We start from the raw sequence: 22,757 nt of genomic DNA on the forward strand, positions 1-22,757 counted from the left end.
TAATGCACACAACGGAAAGAAAATTTAGAAACTCAAGAAAAAACTTTGAAAAAATTTACAAACTCAAGAGACTACTCCGGAGAGAAAAGAAAACGAGTTTGGGAAATGGACCGAACTCCTCAAGTTCGGCCTCAGGCTGCGGTGGCGCAACGTCCTCCGGCGGTGGTGCCGCCTCAGATTCCGGGAACTCCGACTCATGGAGGTCGTTACATCGAGTACATTGTCAAGGACTTGAAAACACAAAGCTCCCATACCTTGGAAGTCACTTCCAAATACAAAGCTCCCATCATTCACATTGGAAAGGGTTCCTTCGGACTCGTATGGTATTTACTTATTTACGCCCTCCATTTCTCTCTTCTTTCCGTAATTTTTATGAAATTCTTGTCCCTTTCTGATGGTTTCAATTTCCTTTTTCGTGATCTTTCTTGTTATTGTATTTTTGTTCTTGGTACGATATTTACGCCTTCCTCCATTTCTCAGTTCTTGCTGTAATTCTTTTGAAATTCTTGCTCATTTTTCTTTTGTCGTCTTTATCATATTATTGTTATTGTATTTTTAGTTCTTGGTATTCTATTTACGCCCTCCATTTCTCAGTTCTTGCTGTAATTCTTGTTAAATTCTTGCTCATTTTTCTTTTCTGTCATCTTTCTTATGTTTCTGTTATTGTTATTATCGGCATTGTATGGTATTGTCGTAGTTTTAATGATTCCATTCTTGTTTATAATTTTTTTGTCATCTTTCTCATATTATTGTTATTATCTTCTTAGTTCTTGTTTGAATTCGGAGACGAATGAGAAAGTAGCAATAAAGAAGATCCTCGTATCCGATAACAAAATCGGAGTGAAAAGAACTCTGAGGGAGATAAAGATTCTCCGTCATCTGAATCATGAAAATGTCAGTGAGTGATGCTCATTGCTTCTTTTACCCAATTTGTTTTTGTTTAAATTGTTTCCAGAGATTGTTGCAATAAGATGAGAGTTTTTTCTTGCAATAGGTTTTTGATTGCCATGTCACATTGATTTTGTTGGTCAAATATCATATAATTCAAATCAAACCAACTTGAGAAGATCTATCATCTGATGTAATTTTCATTACTTTCTCTTGTTTACTTCTGTTTGCTGTATTTTCTTGCAGAAGGGGTGGGATTTATTGCAGAAGGGGTGGGATATGACTTCACAAATAAAGCAATATTAATCTAGAAACCATTCACCTGATGGAGGGGTTCAATGATCTTTATGCATCTGAATTGGATGTGGAATTTAGATGTCCTGTCAATTTCCATCCATCTAATGATGTTGAGGGTATACTTGCGAATTCACAGCAAGGTCAGAGAGCTAATAATGAGGACATTGACATCCTCTCCTTGGAATATTTATGTCTTACTGATGTAGTTGCTTTTATTTATTTATTTATTCTCAAGGTGTATTTATTTATTTATTTGTTAATGTTGTGAAATGTCTTCAAGGGCAGAGTGGTTGTGAGATCTCTAGAAGTTGTGGAGAGAGACTTGTAGAGTCGATCAATATCATGCCACACAATCATGTGTAAGATAGTTAGGACTTCTCTAAGAATTAGGTCTTTCCTCTTTTCCATATGGAAGAAGAAAAGGAGAAGTCAATCGAGATTCAAGAAAAAGAATTAAAATAATGATTTTTGGAAACACCAACTTGGAAATTTGGAATGGCATGTTGAAGAAAAGAAGGCCTAGATGTCCACGGTACTAGGTGATGGTGTCAGTAGGAATGTAACTTGTAGACATATCAGTGAGTAGGCAGAGCATGTCATAGAGGATATCAATGGCATCAATTTAGTCATCTAGAGAATGTCATTCATGAAAGAAGGATCCCTTGCCCTCATATGGCCACTGTTGGATGTGAAAAAACCCGAGCTTTGTTTGGAGTCTATGTTTTTGTTCGTTGTATTCAAAGCTCCATTGGAGAGAAAGAGAAAACAGAAGAAGTAGAGAGAAAGGAGAAGACAGTATAATAGCTCTCCCTCATAAGATGTAGTGTACATATGTGTCACTAGGGTTACATGTGAAATGTCAAGAATATCCCTAATCGGTTATGCAAATTTGTTAAGTGCCTAATCGGCCGTAACGCAAGCAAACAAACGGAAAATAAAAAAGGAGGGGGAGAGAGGTTGATTCGAAGCAACCAGACCTCCTAAAGGCTCGATTCGAGAGGAACCATGACTCTCCAAGAACAAAGTTTCTTTTGTGCTGTAAAATTTCTCTTCTTCTCCTTTCATTGAAATACATAAATTTAAATACAAGTACGATGAGAATGCCACATCATCAACCCACTTACCACTAGCATGACACATAATAAAAAATAACACCTATGACTGTAAACCACATACCCACAAACCTACAAATCCCTACAATAACTACCTTACAACTACCTCTCATACACCATCCATATACGTATCATCCCCCCCCCCCCCACAAACAACCTTGCCCTCAAGGTCGAATTCTTAAATAAAACACTTTAATCCGTCGGGGTCCCAAATCGTTATGGCGGCAATCTTTTGAACTCCACTTTCAAAATTCGCCGCAATGAAACTCAAAAAGAAATATGATCTTTCATGACACCGCATCAAAATAATGAAATGGCCGAATGCCTGGAAAAAACCGTTAAGATTCTTGGCAGAGCATTCAAAACTATCTTTGTTGCCATCAAATCTCGAACTTTTCTCGACACGAACAATAGCTTTCTCAAGTTTCAACTTTTGATCTTCTTTTCGCACTTAATCATTTTACTGATTTCTTCCAGGCCCTCCGCAAATCATTGTTGTCCTTCAATCATTTTCAAAACTAATGCTTTAATTTCCCGCAAATCTTCACGTATTGATTCACAATACTCTGAAGGCGCAGCAATGGCGCAAGATCGACGGCTCTGATACCACTTGTTACGTGCCTAATCGACCGTAACACCAGCAAACAAACGGGAAATAGAAAAAGAGGGGGAGAGAGGTTGATTCGAGGCAACCAGACCTCCTAATGGCTCGATTCGAGAGGAACCAATGACTCTCCAAGAACAAAGTTTCCTTTGTGTTGTCAAATTTCTCTTCTTCTCTTTTCATTGAAATACATAAACTTAAATACAAGTACAATGAGAATGCCACATCATCAACCCACTTCCCACTAACATGACTCATAATAAAAACTAACACCCATGACTCTAAACCACATACCCACAAACCTACAAATCCCTACAATAACTACCCTACAACTACCTCCCATACACCATACATATACATATCAAAATTACACCGCTTCGTCTAACACTACCCTCAAGCTGGGGTGTATATGTCATACAACCCTGCTTGACACACATATCACTCAACTTCGCTCTGCCTATTGGTTTGGTAAATATGTCAGCTTCATGATCTCCTAATCTAGTGAAAATGGTGTGTAATTTTCCTTTTTGAATCTTCTCATGAATGAAGTGGCAATCCACCTCAATGTGTTTCGTCGTCTCATGAAAGACTGGATTTAGAGCAATATGAATTGTTGCCTTATCATCACAATATAGTGATGTTGAAGAAGAGGAGGGCAAGCTAATCTCAGATACAAAAGCCTCAACCAGGTCAACTCTCCACATTTATGAGCCATAACTCAATATTATGCTTTGACACTGGATCTAGCCACAACATCCTGCTTTTTCGAGAGAGTAAGTTTCCTCTAATAAAAGTACAGTACCATGTAGTGGACCTCCTGTCTACGGGAGAAACGATCCGCATCAGTGAACCCGTCCAAGTTCATATGATTGTGCCTTTTGAAGAACAAGCCTTTACCAGGGGCCCTCTTTAAGTATCACCCCTATATAGAGAAAAATAGATTTCGCAACACCCAAAAATCCTCTTCTCAAATAGTGCAACCAAAGTAGAAGAAGAACAATGTGCAAACAAATGTGCTTCAATATATGATAGGAGAACACAATACAAGATAAGAACGTATAATAGAAGCAAGCTTCAAGAAGAAACTTTAAAACATAGAGAATATGGAATAAGTTGGCCTTTGCTTCAAACACTTACTTGCACACAAGAAAGCTTCATTGGAGCTTCAATGGAGATCTAGGTAGATAGTGGAGAATCTCTACAAAATGGAGTAAAATGAGAATAGGCTTAGTCTGTGGAAAGTAGAGAGGTAATCGCTTTGGTAAGTGGTTGGAGTTATGGAAAAGTAAAGACTTTAGTGCTTAGGGAAGTGGTGGGTTTAGAGTTCTAAGTAGAGTTTGAATTTGAAATAGGTGGGTAGTGGGAAAAGATGGAGCAAACATGTGTGACTCACACATGTGCAAGCTAGGCCAGCAAAAGACCAAATTCCCATGGACACAAAATACATATCTGTCCTCACTACATCTCTCAAAATAAAAATAAAATAAAAGCTACCCAAAAAATACACTTTAAAATTTAACAATATGAAGAACTGTTGTCCAATGACAGGTACATGGGGAGTTCATGTACTGACTCACTACACCAACTGCAAACGAAATATCTGAATGAGTCACGGTCAAATAGATCAACTTGCGAACTAATCTCCTATACTTCCTTGGACGTTCTAACAAATCCCCTTAATCTGGATACGGCTCAGCATTGGATCCATTGGGACCTCAACTGGTTTCACTCCCAAGGATCGTGTCTCCTCTAATATGTCCAATACATATTTTCTTTGATATAGTGATAGTCCACCATGTGAATAGGCTACCTCAACTCCAAGAAAGTATCTGAGGCAACCAAGATCTTTGGTACTGAGCTCTCTCTGAAAGAAGTCCTTTAGCTTCTGTTTGCCTTCACTGTTACACCTGGTGATAACAATGTCATCTACATACAGACCACCAGAAAAATGTATCCACCATCAGTTTGTAGACTGAAAATCCACTTGTCTACTACACACTGCCTCATGCCAAAGCATATAACTGCATAATTGAATCTCCCAAATCAAGCTCTAGAAGATTGTTTAAGCCCATATAGCGCCTTACGCAAACGGCGTACAGATAGGCGCATCCCCCTTGAGCAACATACCTTGGAAGTTGCTCCATGTAGACTTCCTCACTGAGGTCACCATGAAATGCATTTTTCACATCCAACTAAACAACGGCCTGCCCATGTACACAGCCACGGAGATCAAAATACAAATGGAGGGGATCTTTGTAGTAGGAGAAAAAACTCATTGTAATCAACCCCAAATGTCTGAGTGTACCCCTTTGCAACCAATCTTGCCTTCAGACGTTTAACGAACCCATTTGGCAGGTATTTAACTGAGAACACCCAACGACATCCAACAGGCTAGCATCAGGAGGCAGAGGAACCAACTGCCAAGTACCATTTGAGTGTAGTACAACCATCTTAGCATCTATGACAGCACGCCAACCTGAGTGAGCTAAGGCATCTGCTACATAATGAGGCAAAGTAACCGAAGATAAAGCAGATAGAAAAGTATGATAAACAGGAGAAATCTGGCCATAGGAAACAAAGTTAGAGAACGGATGTGCCCCAGTATGGGAACGAGTGTGAGATGCAATAGGGAATCAACAGTAGTGGGAGCAGCATCAGATACATGAGGAGCGGATGGTGATCTATCATACCGGGGGTGCTGATGGCCGGGTGGAGATCTCGTATCATTAGGCAGATAGGCCATGCGAATGGTTAGTAAATTTCATTTCATGGGGTCATTTGATCTTATTCTCTCCACTACTCTATTTCAATTAAGAAAGTGGTTAATGATTGTGTTATGCTCCAGTTGTTTGAGCATATTAGCTTTCCTTTATACAAGTGATAACAATGGTTATGCACCTTTTTTTTATGTTTTTCACCATAAATGTGTGGGGACATGCTTGGAAATTATAGCCTACTTTTTGTTCCTAAAGCATTTAGGGTAGCTAATCAGCATATGTTGGATTAAATGGGAAATGTGGCTCTCAGGGAGGATTATGTTGGTCTGCCACAAAATGCATAACCTTGGTTCATGTTTCAGATTGTACTGAGTTCTTATTTCCGCAGAAAGACTATAATGGGCATGGACCTTAACCCAATCATTAGGTTGAGATGACATCTTTTATTACTTAAAATCTCATCTGATAGGTTTTGATGTTATGGTCTTGCGTTGGTCTTTTGGACTTGTCTTATGCTGTTTTTATTGTGATTACTGCTATCTTCTTACTTAACAGAATGGAATTAATAATAGACTTCAGATTCTGTAGCCATTTGCCATAAGATGATAACTCAGGAGCCCATATGCCTTTAAATCTGGGATCTTCATCACCGTGTGGGCAAGAGAGGAGGGGGTGCTTATGTTTGGTTTTAGCAAGAATAGTTATTCACAGTTCTGCACAATATACTTTTCAAAGATAGGTTGAGCAGAGCTGAAAATCTATCGTGTTTATCTGTTTTCATCTCTTTGTCATACTAGCATTTTCTGCAATTGAAGCTCAGTATTGTATCCGTGGGTGTATGCATGCAGCTTCACATGGAATTCTCTTGCTGACTTCTGGCATTTGCATTTATCGTACAGGTTGTGGCGATCAGAGATATAATACCACCACCTCGTCGGGAGAGATTTAATGATGTTTACATTGCTTTTGAGTTTATGGATACCGACCTTCGTAAAACAATTCGTACCAATCAGCCTTTAACAGAGGAGCACTGTCAGGTTGCATTCGAGTTTTCATAATAATTATAATCCCCTTATAATTAAGTATAAATAGAATTGTTGGATTGCTCTCACGGTATTGGAGAATTCATATCTTTTTATTCTGGTGCCTACCTGTCCAATGAAGTTTCTGGAATGTCAGCCTTGTTAAATATCTTTTGAAATATGAAGTACTAATGAGTGGTTATGATACTCGTTCTCCTATCAATTAATGGTGCTTTCCTCTGGTTAACCAATTTTGTTATGTGTATGTATCTATCATTTGACAATTTGGCGTTATGTGCTGACTGAAATTATTTGCATGCTGAAACAATTGTTATATCCCTAGATATTATCAACATTAGATTGTTATTGATTTTCCAATTTATTGCACGATGGCATTGTATCATGTTGACTTGTTATGAAGTAATTCTAATCAACAAATTGAACCCCTTATTCATGTGTCAGTTGGAGTATCTCGGACTTGTATTGATGAGATCCCATATGTTCAAGTTTCTTCTTTATTCTGGTTTATGGCGTTCAGTTCAGTCATCTGCCAAATCCCTCAATTCAACTCTTCTTTCATATCATTTTTAAACTTTAGCTTCTAAAATAATATAATGGTTCTTGGTGGTATTACTTCGCCTTGTATGCATTCAGTTGAAAATTTGAAGGTGCAATTGTTTTTCTTCAGTGGAATTGACGATAACCTTTCTTTATTGAAATAATTTAGTGATATAAGACCAAAAGGGAAGAAATGTTTGGGGTTGAGGGATAAAAGACAAAGGTTCTAACGCACAGGTTTCTAGGAGAGTGGGAATTGATCAGATGGACTGTAGGGTTCGATAAGTGGGACTGTTATGACAGATTTGGGGACTATTACGATAGATTTTGGGATCTGTTAGGACATATTTGGAACTGCAATAATTGGACTGGTTTGTAACGGATTGATTGGACTTTTAGGACTGATGGCCGATTTATGGGAATGGAATGTGCCCATTTTTATGGTGACCAATTTGGTGAGGAGTGAGTTTAGAGTTTAGACTGCGGGTCAAGGTTTGAACTGCAGGCATAGGTTCATGTTGGATTCTGAGATTTATGACAGGTGAATGGAAGGAACTGGTTTTTGATGGTTTTGATCGAAGGTTAAGGACTGTTGGAACTGTTGGGATGGTTGGGAAATATTTTAGGATGATTGATAAGAGATTCAGCGGCTGTAGGTACTGTTGGATAGTCTATGGAATGGAGATTGGGCTTATGGTACTGTAGGGAACTCAAGGACTGTGGGTAGGTATTAAGACTGAAGAGAAATGGATTTAGAATGGTTTCTTGGATCTGTGGACAGATCAAGAATGTTTCAAGAAAAGGCTTAAAAAGTTCTATCAACTAGATCAAGAAGAGAATCAGGTAGCATGTGCAAGAATTCAAGATCTGAAATAAAATAAATAAGCCAAAAGAAGAGAGAGAGGAAGAATAAGACCTAAAATCACTCTAGGGTTCTTAGGAGTCACACCAATGCTTGAAGAATCACATTGCAAAGCATGCAAGAGCTGCAAAATCTATTAACTTCATTTCACACTTCTATTTATAAAAGGGGCCAAAGGCCTTGCATATATAGACTTAACCAAGTTCCACGTCCATGGTTTTAAATGTCCACCGAAACCGTCACAAAACGACTGAAATGTCTCTATTTCCATCTCCACTGAAACGAAATCTCAATCGATTCCTTCCACTCCATTATTTCCGACCGAAAATCAACCAAAATGGTTGAAATTTCGACCAAAAGTTTCAGGCTGAAATTCGTTGTTGTCACTATCTTTCCTTTGATTTGTTGCATTTATAGATAAATTGTAATTTGTATGTAAATAATGCAAATAGTGGTGCCAATACAAATTGCAAGGGTAGAAAGACATTTAAGATTTTTTTATCTTTGTCAACATGTTTTGTGGACTCATCCTAGTTGAATCAAAGGTGGGCCCATTTTTCATTTTAGTTTGAAGAGTCATGGGAATTCCAAATTTCAAAACCTAAGAATCATACGAATGACGAGTCTCTGACTAAACATAGAAAGGGGAAATGTTTTTTTGTAAACTTTTTTACTATGCATTTCATTTCATTAATGTAGTGTATGATATTGGTAGAAATTATATGGTGGCCGACCGTGAAGTCTCATGAAGGTGGTACGTCAGAAGTACCACCCTTGATATTTGATCCAACAGCAGCCTCTTAAAAAGTGCGCTGCTGCTGGATCAAATATCAAGGGGTACCGCTTTCACAGTATTGACGTTCGGGCACCATATAAAATCTCTGATATTTGGTAGGCAGCATCATTGTACTGCATAGCAAAGTAACCATATCTTATGAATAGGATATCAGATTGGCATGAGACTAATACCACCTTGTAACTCTATGCAGTATTGACATAGAGGTGGGGTTCTTGGAAGGATGACTGGTCATTGTTGTTTCTTATACTTCATTACATTGTACTTTTTTACTACCTTTGCTGTTCCAGACATGTCCGACAACGCATGTCTCTAGGTTTTCAATGTGATTAAGCCATTATGGATGGCTTTCTTGCTCATGCAATGGTTTCTAAACATGTATCTGTACTTATTCTAGCATTTCCCGAAGGTTCCTCTTAAATTTCATCATTTGCTGCATATGTTTCCATGATTTTACAAGATTTCCATTGGACTGATTAGTTCTTTTCTCTTGTTGTGGATGGTACCCCATCATTTACTCTTATATACTACCAGGATCTTCCCCTTGGGGCTGCTCTTGCCCTGACCCCAGGGCTACATGCTCGAGTGCTTCACCGTTAGTGCAAAGGTTCAACTTCCAATAATATTTACCCCTTTGCAACTCCTTTTTGCAGATAAGTCATATCCTTCTGAGGATGTGAGTTTTAACTGTGATCACCTGAAAACTGGTCAATATGTCTTCCATGAACTAAGTGCAACATAGTTGATAAATGGATTTAGGAAACTGAGTACATTATTTAAAGTACAGCCTTGAAATCAGAATTTGCAATTAAATTGGCAAGTGATAGTCAGTAAGACAGTAGATTGAAGCAAATGTGTTCAAGCCTGGAAATACCAGGAAGAAAGTAGCTACAACGGAAGGTGAAGGAGGCAGCGCCAATAGTATAAGATTTTCTCCTGAAGAAAGTTCGGAGTAAGGCGAGGATCCTGAGCCAATGAAACAGAGCTGGGAAACTGTAGAGGAAATTTACTTTATTAAATTAATCTCATGGGGTTGTTGGCACATTAACAGAGTTTCTGGCTATGGTGGCCCAATTAGAGGATGAGGAGACATTGTACTCTTTAGTATGCAACTTCGTCGTGAATTTGTTTGGTGGCCGCAAATTAATGACTTTATGTATTAATATAAGTATAGGTTTTTTAAAACCAATAATATTGAACTGCACTCTTATACGCTTCAGATGATCGTCATGAATAGCTCACTGAACCATCTCATAAAATGGTTTATGTCAATTCTTTTCTTTTTCCCCGCTTTCAAGCTGTATTTTATTAGTGTAAAATGTATACATTTCTTGCATAATGGCATTAAAAGTCTAAACAAGCTTATGTGTTGTCCATATTTGAACTAACTCCTTCTGGATTTTTTTTTTTTGCAGAATCTCCTGTATCAGATCCTTTGCGGATTGAAATATATACATTCTGCAAATGTTCTTCACAGGGACTTAAAGCCAAGCAACCTCCTCGTCAATAAAAAATGGGATTTGAAGATCTGTGATTTTGGACTTGCTCGTGTTGCCTCTGGAACGGATTTCATGACAGAGAATGTTGGTACTAGACAGTATCGATCACCAGAGTTGTTGCTTAAATCAGCATCGTATTCCACTGCAATTGATGTATGGTCTGTGGGCTGTATTTTCATGGTGTTGATGGGTCAGGAGAATTTATTTCCTGGGAAAGATATTACAGACCAGCTAGAATCAGTACTGGAGGTAAATCATTTGTTTTTCATTCTAGTTTTCAAAGGCTTCTATTGTCCAATCTTGAAAATGGGAACAGGTGACGTGCTTTAGCCATTGGAAGTTGAAGTCTAAGAGTAGATGGATAGACATTTGTTTTGACTTTTGAATAAGGAATTGCAAAAAATAGGGAATAAATAGGATAAATGTTGAATTAAATTGGCAAGAAATAAACAAAGGGATAAAAGCAGAGATTATTATTACAAAGAGATAAGAAAATGGAGGATTTTAGTTGAAAGATCCTTGAATATGTTCACAACCCAATTTTGTCTCTTAGAGGGTAAATATCTCAATTTTATTGCTTTTTTTAGAACTTTGTTTACATGGGCCATTTTAGTGTCCTAGCCCAATCCTGAAAATTCCATATAAGGATCTTCATCATGACCTATATCTTAGTGCCCCCCAAATCATCCTCTCCGTTCTTGATGAAAGTGCCACTCTTGACCCTTTGTTCCTGAGCATCCCTCAACTCTATGGAGAGTAAAAGTCCTGGCTTCCTCCACCAACCCCTCGAAGGGCATTCTTATTACATCACACATCTTAAGAATGGTATTTTCAACCATATCTTTCAGATCCAAAATACATTAGGACAAGCTTGATCATTGGAGCTAACGCCAAGGATCCAGGAAAGAGACTGTTCAGCCACGACCAAAGCTAACTCTCTTTCCTCGAACCTAGAAGTCTCTTCCTCACTGCTTAACAGCCCTGGGTGACAAGGAGACAATACTCAAGGGATTTGATGAAACCACCTCCCAGCTGGAAAACTGATGAACTATTGAAATCCCGCCCCTCCTGTGTGGATCCACTGTGAGTCCTTAGTTTTTTGGGTAGATCTATGGTCTATCCTCTGCGCAATGTGAGCCTTCTATCAAGACTGGTCCATCTAAACTGTGCATATACTGTTGATTTTTTTTTCCCGAATGGCATGTCCTTATAGGATTCATTTCATAGAAAACAACTTGGGTAGAAACAGGAGGAAAGACTTGAGGGCTAGGAACATAACATAGAACATAACCTTGGATAGGATAGAATGGAGGAAAGGATCCATGTAGACGAACCCAACTAGTGGCAGGATTAGACTTAGTCAATTTGAGCCGGGTAGATCCTTTCACCTTCTTCATGAAAATTTTCGAAAGGATTCATTAGCCGACCCCAACTAGTTTGGGACAGAGGCTTATTTGAGTTGAGTTGAGTTGAGTTGAGTTTAATGGTATGTCCTAATACTGTTGATTATAGTTGATGGGTCCTAAACCAGCTCTCGGCTCTTTTAGAACTTAGAACAGAACCCAATCGATGCCCCTGAATGGCCAAACTATCCAATGTGGGCATAGATTGCTTTGCCTGTCCCAAGCTTTGTAAGTTCTGTAACCCAATAATCCCTTCCCAAAGTAGGAATTTTACTTGGGATTTTAAGGTATGAAATTGTTGGAAATCCTCAGAGTGCATTCGTCAGCACATATTCATTTTTGCCTTTCCATATCATAAGGTAAGAAATTGTTGGAACTATTGATCATTATTGTTATACATGCAGATGATTGGCATGCCAACGGAGAATGATTTGGGTTGGCTGAATGAAAATCAAAGAGCACGCATTCGGAAACTTCCACATTATGCCCGGCAGTCATTTACTGAGAAGCTTCCAGATGTTAACCCTAAAGCTATTGATCTTGTTGAGAAGATGTTGACATTTGATCCTAGGCAGAGAATTACAGGTAAAGATCTTTCCTGCCATCATTGCTTGGTATTTGTTCGATTTAAATTTATCTGTTTATTAAGTATTTGTCAAATTGAACTGATTGCTATTTTCTGTGCAATCTGATATGCTTAGAATACCTACGCACATGCATCTACTGGGTTGTGGCACTGAGAATCTGACAAACATGTCATACAACATAAAATATTCATCATATTTTACATATGTTTACACTCACCAAATAAAAACATGTTCTGTGCAATCTGATATGCTTAGAATACATATGCAACTTCCTTACTTGATGGTAAATCACTCCTAGAATATCTAGACAACACTCCCCATATAGTCAGACTACCCCCTCTATCGGTCGCTAAAAGATATATGTTTAGAAATGCATGGCATAACAGGGACTCACCTAGCAAAGTCCTACCCAAAATCTAGTCTCCTCTCTTTTGTGCACCCTAAATCTAACTAAGGGCATATAGGGATCTAAGACCATGGTTTTAAATTTCAGCCGATTTCGGTCAGGATCGAAACCGAAATGTTCTGAAACCGAAATTGCCGAAATTTACCAAATTTTGGATGAAGTTTCAGAAATTTCAGCGAAATTTTCCATAAAATATTAATTTTTTATTTCTTTGCAGAATTTTGGCCCAAGAAACCGACATTTCGAGTTCTTCTACCGAATTTCGGGATTTCGGCCAAAAATTCGGTTTCAGTGAGGACCGAAATTATATCCGAAACCGAAATTTAAAACCTTGTCTAAGACCACAAATAGACTTCCATGCACCCGAACCGTCACCTTTAGTTGAGTTCATACTCTCAATTCCCCCGCCCTCCCATACTTATCCCCATTGGTTTTATGCCATAAAACCTCCTTCTAACCATATCACCAAAAGTGTGCAATTTCAACATTCAATTGACAAAAGATATCATTGATCAGTGGTTATGATAATCCAATTACTGCGACTTCTTGGGCTAGGGCCAATTTATTTGGTAGCCCATCAAATCAACAGCCTTAGATTACAACACATGTGCCACATTTATTTTAGTTTCCATGCTACCCATGAAGCATACTAGTATTTTCCCTTCTATAGCACTCGTGATCCTGCAAAGGGTTGGAATTTCACATTATAGCCAATAGTTCTGTTAATTTGATAAGATGTCTTCCTACAAGCTGCCTATCCATTCCCCAAGTCCCATCACATTGTACAACCCTTTCTTGGAACTGGAATCTTTGTTTAATGCTCTTGAAGGTTTTCATATGCTTAGTAATTTATTCTATTAGGGCTAGTTTGGGTGTGCAATCTGATTGCATTGTAAGTTCAATGTGTGCATAAACTTGCAATCTGATTAGTTTTTCAATCTAATTAGATTCCAAATTTTAATCAACTAGCCCGTAATTGGTCCAAAGCCCATGAGAACCTCTGTTCTCTGTGGTGGCCACAACGAGCCCTTGTTTAGAAAGCTCCCTTTTTGTTACTCTATCCGTGTATTCATTTGCCTTAACTTCCCATGAGTTATTTGTCTATTTGATAAATTTATTTTCTATTTTATTTGGATCACAGTGGAAGATGCTCTGGCCCATCCGTACCTAGAAACCGTGCGTGATATCAACAACGAGCCAGACTGTTTGGAACCTTGTAGCTATGACATTGAGCAGAATGAATTGACAATGGAAGAAATGAAAGATCTGATCTACGAGGAGGCATTGGCATTGAACCCCCAGTAAAGGTTCCCAGCTCTTTGAATTTCGAAATGCAGTAATGCATGCTGTGTATGTTGTGGTAAATGGTAATTCATTCATTTTTTTCAGGTAGGCAATGGTAATTCATTTGTTATGTAAATATTTTGTTTTGGAAACACCCCGGTGGGTTGTATAGGTGGTTGATGAATTTGAATATTCAGCATTGGCTTCAAATTTGAAGCTCAATTCAATGAAAGATGCATTGTTACTCCACTTGAAAAAATTGCCTAGTGATGATATCCTGATAGATATCTCTCCAGAGACAAGCTTCAAAACTTTTGAAATTCGCAGGAAGAACTGTGAGGGCTCTTATTCGTTAGAAAAATGCTAAAAATACTGGCTGTCACAATCTTAATCAAACACTTTACTCTTTTAGAAATATTCATTAATTAGTGGTCAGCAAATGGTCTGTTGGAATGAAGAATACCCAAACTTCACATTTACTCTTGTTTATTTGTTTAGTTTTGAGAAGGGAAGACACTGAAACCTACTTAGTTTTTCAATTATATACTAAACCTACTTAAAGATTGCATAATGTTTAAAACCTATTTGTGGAGGGAGAGAGAGGTAGGTGAGTTAGTTTACTTGGCTAGTGATGTTTGTGTAAATTTAACAAAGGTAACAGATACCAGAAGCTGTATCAATCAAGCTAATTAGATTCTGCTGGAGTTGAGGAGAGTGGATCTTGATCATGGTTAGCTCAATCAACAGGGCTTATCAGATTTATGTTTAATTGTGGGGACTCATTATATCTCTTAATTTTTAAAGGTGGTACATTATTTTTTCAGTGAAATAATCTTCCATGTGGGTTTGATCGGTTGCTTGATTATAATGCACTTACAATCAATTTTGATTCTAAAACTGATTATTAGACTCAAAATTGACTATAATTAGTCAATTTCGACTACAAGAATCAGTTTTGGACATAACCCTCCGATCTGCAGAGGATTGATCTTAACCCTCCGATCTACAGAGGTTTCTATAATTTGCCATCCCTGAACGGATTGTAGAGTTACGATCATTCTGTGAGGATTATTTTTTGGGCAATGCATATTGAAGCTGGGGCCGAATAAATGAATGGCTACGATCATTCAACCATTTTTGCTGCATTGGATTTAAAGAAAAAAATACACACAAGTAGGTGCAGAGACCATACAAAAATTCATTTACTATATGCTTGTTTAAACAAGGGCTATGCTTGTGGTGTGACAATACTATTTCAAGTATGGCCATGGTAAAAACAAGGCCATAGACATTAGAAAAAGGGAAATGATATTTCCACGCCTTTTCTGAGCATTTTCCACCTCCATGTGTGTGTCTTTTCCTGAAAATGAAGAAAAAGGCAAAGAAAAGGAGGTGGAAATGCAGCCTTCGTTACAAAAAAGGATTGGAAATATCACTTCCTATTCGTTCATTAATTGGCGAAACCCAAAGTAGAAGGGTGGAAAATTTTCAAGATCCTACCTTTTGGGGTCTTTTCTAAATGATTTCATCATAAACATAGGAAAAGTTTATTGGTCAAACCATTAACATAGATTCGTACGCATGGGCCTCGTCTTTTGCATTTCGATTTTAATTTCCCACCTTAGATTCCTACTTCTCTATATATTCTTATATAAGCATATTGTAATACTATGTAATACTATGCTTTAATATTTTCTTCCATTGAATGATTCTATTAGTACAATCCCATATTTATAGATCAGGTAAGATAGTTTATGCATAGGGAGCCGGGTATGGGAATTGATATTTCCACAACCTCATTTTTTCTGATCAGGTAAGATAGTTTATGCATAGGTACTCAACCCTTTTGTTTTTATTTGCCTGAACAATGAATGATCATTTTCCACTTGATATTTGAGTCCCCTATTTAAGAGCTGTTATCATTTTCCACTTGAAATTCCGAAATTTTGGATTTCGGCCGAAATTTAAAGCCATGGTCATGATAAATTAAGCAAAATGATATCAGCACAACCATGTCTTAATAATTGCAGAAACTCAGCATGTCACTTATTAGGTATTAGAGAATTTAACCAGGTAGAACACACCCCTAAAAGCTAGCCATTAGAAGGAGGGTGTCCATTCCCTTATAACCCATCCCCATCCATTTCACTTATCTAATGTGGGACTATTTGCTTTTGCGTGGAATCCCAACAATCTCCCCCTCCAAGTGGAAGCAAAGTGGACAATCTCGCCCCTCCACGAGGCGGCAACGTGGGAACCACAACATACTACATCGGGGTTTCCGAGATCTTCCCCGAGGGACATTCCCTCCCTCGGAGGCAAATTGGGGTTACCACGCCTTGAGCTCCGATACCATTTATTAGGGAATTTAACAGAGTAGAACTCATGCTCTAAAAGCTACCCATTAGAGGGAGGGTACCCATTCCCAACTATTGGCTTTTGTGTGGAACCCCAACATTAGGATCCTTTTCATTTCCCACCAACTGATGATCCACGTCATTCATTTGCTCCCTATTAACGGAGGGCCATGGATCATCCAATTGAGCTAGGCGTGCAAGTTTGGCCCTGTCAGCCATGACCCGCCTTGAGCCCGAACAGGGTCAAGGCTGGATTTTCCAACCCTGAGGGCGGGTCAGGTTTCATTTTTTTAGACCCTGACTCAAGTCGGGTCGGGTTCTGGGTTAATGCCTCGGGTACCCTGACCCGGCCCGACCCTAAGTTTTCTATTATAGAATTGAACTATCTATGCATGTTTCTTTTGCTAATGTTTTCTATTATCTTGGATTGGTGTTTCTTTAGATTATTATTATTAGTTGTCTCTGTTGCCCGTCATGTTGTTGAATTCATATTGTCTTATTTTATTCCCTTTCTCTGTTTATTGATCATTTTGTTCTATATGAAAAGTGGTTGCTTTATTTTTTGGCACTCTTAACAGGTATTTGCACTAGGGTCAATTAGGGCCGGGCCGGGCCAGGCCTGCCCAATCAGGGCCAATCAGGGCGGGCCAGGGCTAGCACTGAGTCTTGTAGGGCGGGCCATGGGTTTAGGTTTTTCAGCCATGACTCAGGGTCAGGGCGGGTCAGTGCAGAGATAATGGGATCCAAGGTTGGGCTAGGGTTTTGAAAAATCCGACTCTGTTGCAACCCTAAATTCAGCTATATGAGACGGTCGTTAGATACCCTATGGCCCACAAATTCGACTCTAAATGATCTACTCTACTCATCCGAAGGTGCCCATCATATAATCCGAAGGGGCACACATTCAATTTAGATGTCAGCTGGTTCTTTGGTTAATTAATTTGCTACTTAAATTTCGTGATTAGACTTATTCCTCAGGCTGTTGCACTCTGTTAGTAAACTTCAGTCTGACAGTCTTCAATATAAAGTATTTTTGGACTTCCAAACGTACAAACCTCAAAAAATAAACCTCTTCTTTTGCACATTTTCGACGGGAAAAACAAATATCCACAAGCACCACATTTTTGCTATACCCATCTCACTAAAGCTTGGGAAGTCAATAGACATACAAAAATCCAATATCCCAAGCTCCCAAATTCCTTTCTTGCTGCCTGTTTCACAATAAACACGTTTGGAAAAGAAAACAGAAAAAATAGAAAAAAAAAGAAACAAAAAATAAAAGTCAGATAGACGAAATGTTTCATGACAAATTGTAGCATAAGAAAGGTCGGTCATACTCAAATTTCCATGGAAAAACATTAGAAAAAGAAGAAAAATGTGTACATTTTTCATTATTCAATATTACCATATATATCCACGTAAGTTATATAATACCAACAAAAGTTCCATGCAATTAATCTAGAATAAAATAGCATTAGAAGATGTTTTAAATTGGAAATGTTTCATGACATATTATATCATAAGAAAGGTTGGACATACTGAAATTTCCATGGAAAAAGCTAGAAAAAGAAGAAAAAATGTGTATATTTTTCATTATAAGTTGCTTATTTTACACTTGATAAAAGGCATTACTGCCTAATTACAAATTATCCAACTGCCCTTTCTTTTTAAACCTGTTTTTTGCCTTTCGGCTTCCTCTAAATAATTTGTCACGTTAAGAGAATGAAAACTAAACTTATGTTAATACCTGAGTAGAAGAAGAGGCAACGGCAACCGCATTGGTTCCGGCGGAAGTAGGTGACTTTCCGATCAGGCCGACATTGTAAACCATGGTTCCGTCCGGTTCGAAAAGACCGTAGTTCCTCTCCGACGTCGGGCCGGGTTTCATATCTTCATTAAACAAAGCAAATAAATAAACCTCTAGCCTTTGGTTAGGCCTTAAAGGTGTTCCTTCATTCCCCAATTGCCTCCTCAGTAAATTCCTGTTGTAAATAGCTGCATTTTGTAGTGTTGCACCAACTTCATTTGGGTCTCCTTTTGATGGCCATCCAGTCTCAGAAACCCTAATTTCCAGTCCTCCAAAACCCATTCTAGCAATAGCAAAGATAGCTGCATCCGCTTGTGCATAAAGCATGTTGTCATATAGTAACTTTGTGTAAGGGTCCACCATTCCTGAATTAGGGTTGAAAAGCACATAGTCCAAAGGAATCCTATTTGGGTCATCCTTATAGGCAAAGTATGGGTATGCATTGATCCAAAATGGGGCACCTGTGTTAGCCAAGAACTGTAACAATGGCCTCATTATTTCAGCGAGATCGCTTCTAAATTCTCCGGCCGACGGCGGGTATGAGTCGGAGAGAACGGCTAGAGAATTCGCAGTGGACACGTGGATGTACGAGTCTAGGCCTAGTTGAACAAGTGCACTATGTATGCTAGCCATGGCTGGGACAAGATTGGTCATGAGTTGTGTATCCTCGCTCGTGTAGACCTCATTCGCGACCGCTATTCCGGTGATGTTGGTGGCCGGAAAGTAGGGTCTTATGTTGGTTGCAACCCATTGAAGTGCTTGTTGTGGGTCCATAAGGACACTCACCAATTCATTTGGGACAGTTACTATGAGGTTGACGCCGGAGTTTGCAAATGCGGTCAGGACTTGAGGATTGGTATCGTAAATTCTCGCCTTGGTGATCTTCAAAGAGCGCAAGAGGGTGAGAGCCTGGTTTGGTGAAGGTAGATTGTTGGCTACTTGGCCATAGTTGACACCTAGTGGTGCAACTCTTTGAAGAAAACCAAGCTCTGTGAAGAAAGGAAAAAAAAATGTAACTAATGGGAAACAAACATAATTCCATATAGTTTATATATACATTTGGAAATTTCTATATGAGAGTTTGAAAAACTTGAACAAATATGTCTATTTTACATTTAAAATTTAGATAGGGCCATAGGGGAGGGTTAGTAATGAAAAGTCATAACATGAAATATCTTTTCCAATCATGTGAAGCAAAAACCCATAAAATTTTGGGCTTAAGGAAGAGTCTAGGAAAAAAAATTAGATAGGGTAGGGTTAGCATTGAAAAGTAAAAACATGAAATATCTCTTCCATGCATGTAAAAGGAAAACCCATATAAATTTGGGCTCAAGGCAAAACATTGAAATAAGCAGATAAAAACGGAAGTCTTTTTTGTCATTATATAATAGAAACTTGAAATAAAGGTAGCTTTAACTTTTAACCAAAAAAAAAACTTAAATCAATAGCAAATAGAGAGAGAGAGAGAGAGAGAGAGAGAATGTACCTGAGGATAAGAGAGAAAATAGAAGGAAGATGGGAATTACTGTAGAGCCCAAGCAGAAGGAAGCCATGGTAGGGGAGAGGGAAGAAATTAGAATGTATCTTTTATATATAGTAAGAAGGGATGGTGAAGAAGCTATTAATTCCTTTCTTTGCTTGTTTGCAATTTTCTGCTTTGCCTTGCCAATGTTGCCTTAAGAAGTCTCTCCCTCTTGCCTCAAAATCCTTTTATATGCTCTTCCCTCAAAACTACTTTTATATGTTCTGTTTATATTTGTTGTCTATTTCTCTCTAACTAAGGCTTCTTTTGGTATTGTTTGCCCAACGACGGTACCCACCCCCTTGTCCATCTAGTGGAAATGACGAAAACGCCACTCCAGTTTCTTCAGACGAAAGAAAGAGGGATTAGAGAAAAGTAAAGAATTCCGGCTACAATTGGCTAAAGAGGGATTAGAAAAAAAGACTATTCTGAGTCTGTTAGAAACTTATAATTGGTCAAATGGTTTCCTTGTACCATGCGGGGAATGATATTCACTAGGGGGGAGAGAGAGAGAGAGAGAGCTTTTTTCAATAGGGATTGATGCCCCTCCACGTTTAACACCCTTATTTATAAAAATCTAAGTACAACTAAAATTAGGAGACCTAATCCTATTAAACTTAGGAAACAAAGTCCTGCCCAACTTAGAAATAAATTACCGACTAAAATAATTCTCTAGTGAAGAAAGTTTCTAACCAGTAGAATTCTACTGGGGGGTGGGGGGGGGGGAAGGGATTTGCTAGACAATTTCGCGGAAAGTGATTTTGGGGCTGACTTTTGCATGAGAGCACAACCACACATGCTCACTTTTTGGAAGATTTTGTCTTATTCATTTAATTCATTCGAGGTGGCTATTCTCTCATGCAAAAGTCATCTGCGAAATTGCCTAGCAAATCCCTCTAGTGGGACTAGCAAGAATCCCTCTATTAGGGTCCTAAGTCATAATTTATAGACTGCATTTTCATTGTCTTTTCCTTAAAATGACTGCATTTCCTATACTTTTGTTCCTCATTTTACTTAGAATGATGACTGCATTTCCACCACTTTTCGTTCGTCTTTTCTCGAAAATTATGTCACTTTCAGGAAGACAAACAAAAAGGGGTTGAAAATTGCGGCAGAAGGAATGGAAATATCACTTCCTTATCTCAGAAGTCATCAGAAATTGCCAATCAAAGATTGCTCAATAAAAAGTAGGGAGTGCAATTATCAAAACAAGGGAGTGAAGATATCATTTAAAGTGGGTAATGCCAAATTATTAAGACAGGGCTGTGCACATATCATTTCCCTTACATTTTATATCTTACTGGGAAAACAAATCAGATGCCTTTCGTTGGGGCAATACAGTAGGGCCATGTCATAAGCCAATATGAATAGGAATAGGGTTATCTTGAGATTTTATATGATGTCCGGCCCTATAAATCCATATTTTTTAAAAATCATTTGCATAGGATGATCATAACCCTCCAATCTATAGAGGGACTGCACAATATGGAAACTTCTATAGATCGGAGGGCTAAGATCATCCTATAGAAAAGCTTTATGGGACACAGCCTATTTACGTTGTGGCCCAACAAATGGACGGATTGGATCATCCTATAGTGTGCTGTACCGTAGTTTTTGAAAAATACTTGTTTATACAGCCACACATCATATAAAATCTTGGGTTATCTCAGTCAATGGCAGAAACAGTGGAAGAGACAAACTAAAGAATTTATTAATTTCATGGAGATTCCAATATAATTTGCTTGCTTTGGCTCCTAATTAACTAGGTATAGATAAAGAATGGAATACGTGGTGGTATGACATAAGTCTCCCTATATATCCAAAGGTGCTTTCATGGTGCAAAGGTTAATGTCTTTTTTTTTCCAAGCGAGACTTCTCACCTCAACCATGCATGTGGTGCGGAAGAGTGCAAAAGCAAGGTAGAAAAAGGCTTTTGGAAAGCACATGTCTGCACTCTAAAGGGAAAAGAAGGAAGAAATAACTTGGAAATGAGGTTTTGTATTCCAATATCAGCTTATATCGGTCAATTCTCATCCCAAGCAATATTCCTTGCCTAAGACGATCCCAAAGATCCCAACATGCTCTCATCAAGCTAGCCAATTATGTTACTTAAAGACTATAGAGCAATAGCCAATTATGTTGCTTAAGAGTATTGAGCAGTTTCACATGATCAAACTATCATGTAGGCACTTTGGTATACATAGATAATGGTCCCAAAATCACACCTACCAAACAAAAGTAATCCCAACCATCCGATCAACGGGCCACAAAAAAATTTGTGAGCGAGATGACCAACTGTCTACATTCAATAGACAAAAGCCAATGGTACAAAGACCAACATCCCTACAGCTGCACCAACTAGAATCTCTCACGTCCACCCTCATCGTAGTGTAACCTAAATTTGGCCATGTTAGCTGGTGAATGCTTTTTCCAAAGGAAGAAAAAGAGCTTAGAGTTGGGTCAGTCATATAGTAGATTGCCCTAGAAAGCAGATGCTTTGTCTAAAGATACAGGGTGTTAATAAAGAGAAGACAAGACGAGAAAAGGGGGAATTTTTGTGAATTATATTGGTAGTGAGCTACATGTATGCGACCTTTTATGGAACATGTGCCAATTTTAAAAGTCCATCCCTATATTCAATTTTTACTTAGAAGGATCATAAATTTATGATAATATCCCTCTAAGTTAACCATGATTAGATCATTTCTCACTAAATTATGGAAAGAAATATTTTCCCAAGAAAACAATTTTGGTCGGGAAATGTTTTTTCTTGAAATACAAACAATGCCTTAGGAAAAGACCATTTTTTAAGCTCTTGGGATCTGAGAGTTGTATTAATCATTAAATAACACCAACTCTAACAGCTTAAGCTCTTGGAGTAATTGGTTTTTTCACATGGTATTAAAGCTATTGACTCATGGCAAGTCCAGAGTTCAAAACCCACAGCTCCTTTATAGTAAAAATCCACAACCCACAGCTATTGACTCACAGACATTAGTAGTGTATGCAATCCGAAAATCTATAAGCAAGATTCAA

The 22,757-nt window shown here is 38.3% G+C and overlaps 2 protein-coding genes across 2 annotated transcripts; one reads left to right on the forward strand and one right to left on the reverse strand.

Moving 5' to 3' along the window:
* The first annotated feature begins 45 nt into the window (after positions 1–45).
* On the forward strand, positions 46–14,277 carry LOC143889255 (mitogen-activated protein kinase homolog MMK1-like). Its single transcript, XM_077393430.1, has 6 exons — positions 46–323; positions 768–894; positions 6,518–6,655; positions 10,272–10,604; positions 12,163–12,343; positions 13,893–14,277. Exons 1-6 carry the CDS (start codon positions 106–108, stop codon positions 14,054–14,056), a joined length of 1,161 nt encoding a protein of 386 aa, XP_077249545.1. The 5' UTR covers positions 46–105; the 3' UTR covers positions 14,057–14,277.
* Positions 14,278–17,409: 3,132 nt separating this feature from the next.
* LOC143889254 (glucan endo-1,3-beta-glucosidase 11-like) lies at positions 17,410–19,900 on the reverse strand. The gene is made up of 3 exons (XM_077393429.1): positions 19,686–19,900; positions 18,140–19,188; positions 17,410–17,603 (listed from the first exon to the last, which is right to left on the reverse strand). The coding sequence occupies exons 1-3, from the start codon at positions 19,750–19,752 to the stop codon at positions 17,520–17,522; spliced, it is 1,200 nt and encodes a 399-aa protein (XP_077249544.1). The 5' UTR covers positions 19,753–19,900; the 3' UTR covers positions 17,410–17,519.
* Positions 19,901–22,757: the final 2,857 nt, after the last annotated feature.

This window comes from Tasmannia lanceolata, unplaced genomic scaffold (genome assembly GCF_043159265.1).
Source record: "Tasmannia lanceolata isolate RefF3 unplaced genomic scaffold, GAP_Taslan_0.1 ptg000013l, whole genome shotgun sequence".
NCBI lineage: Eukaryota > Viridiplantae > Streptophyta > Magnoliopsida > Canellales > Winteraceae > Tasmannia > Tasmannia lanceolata.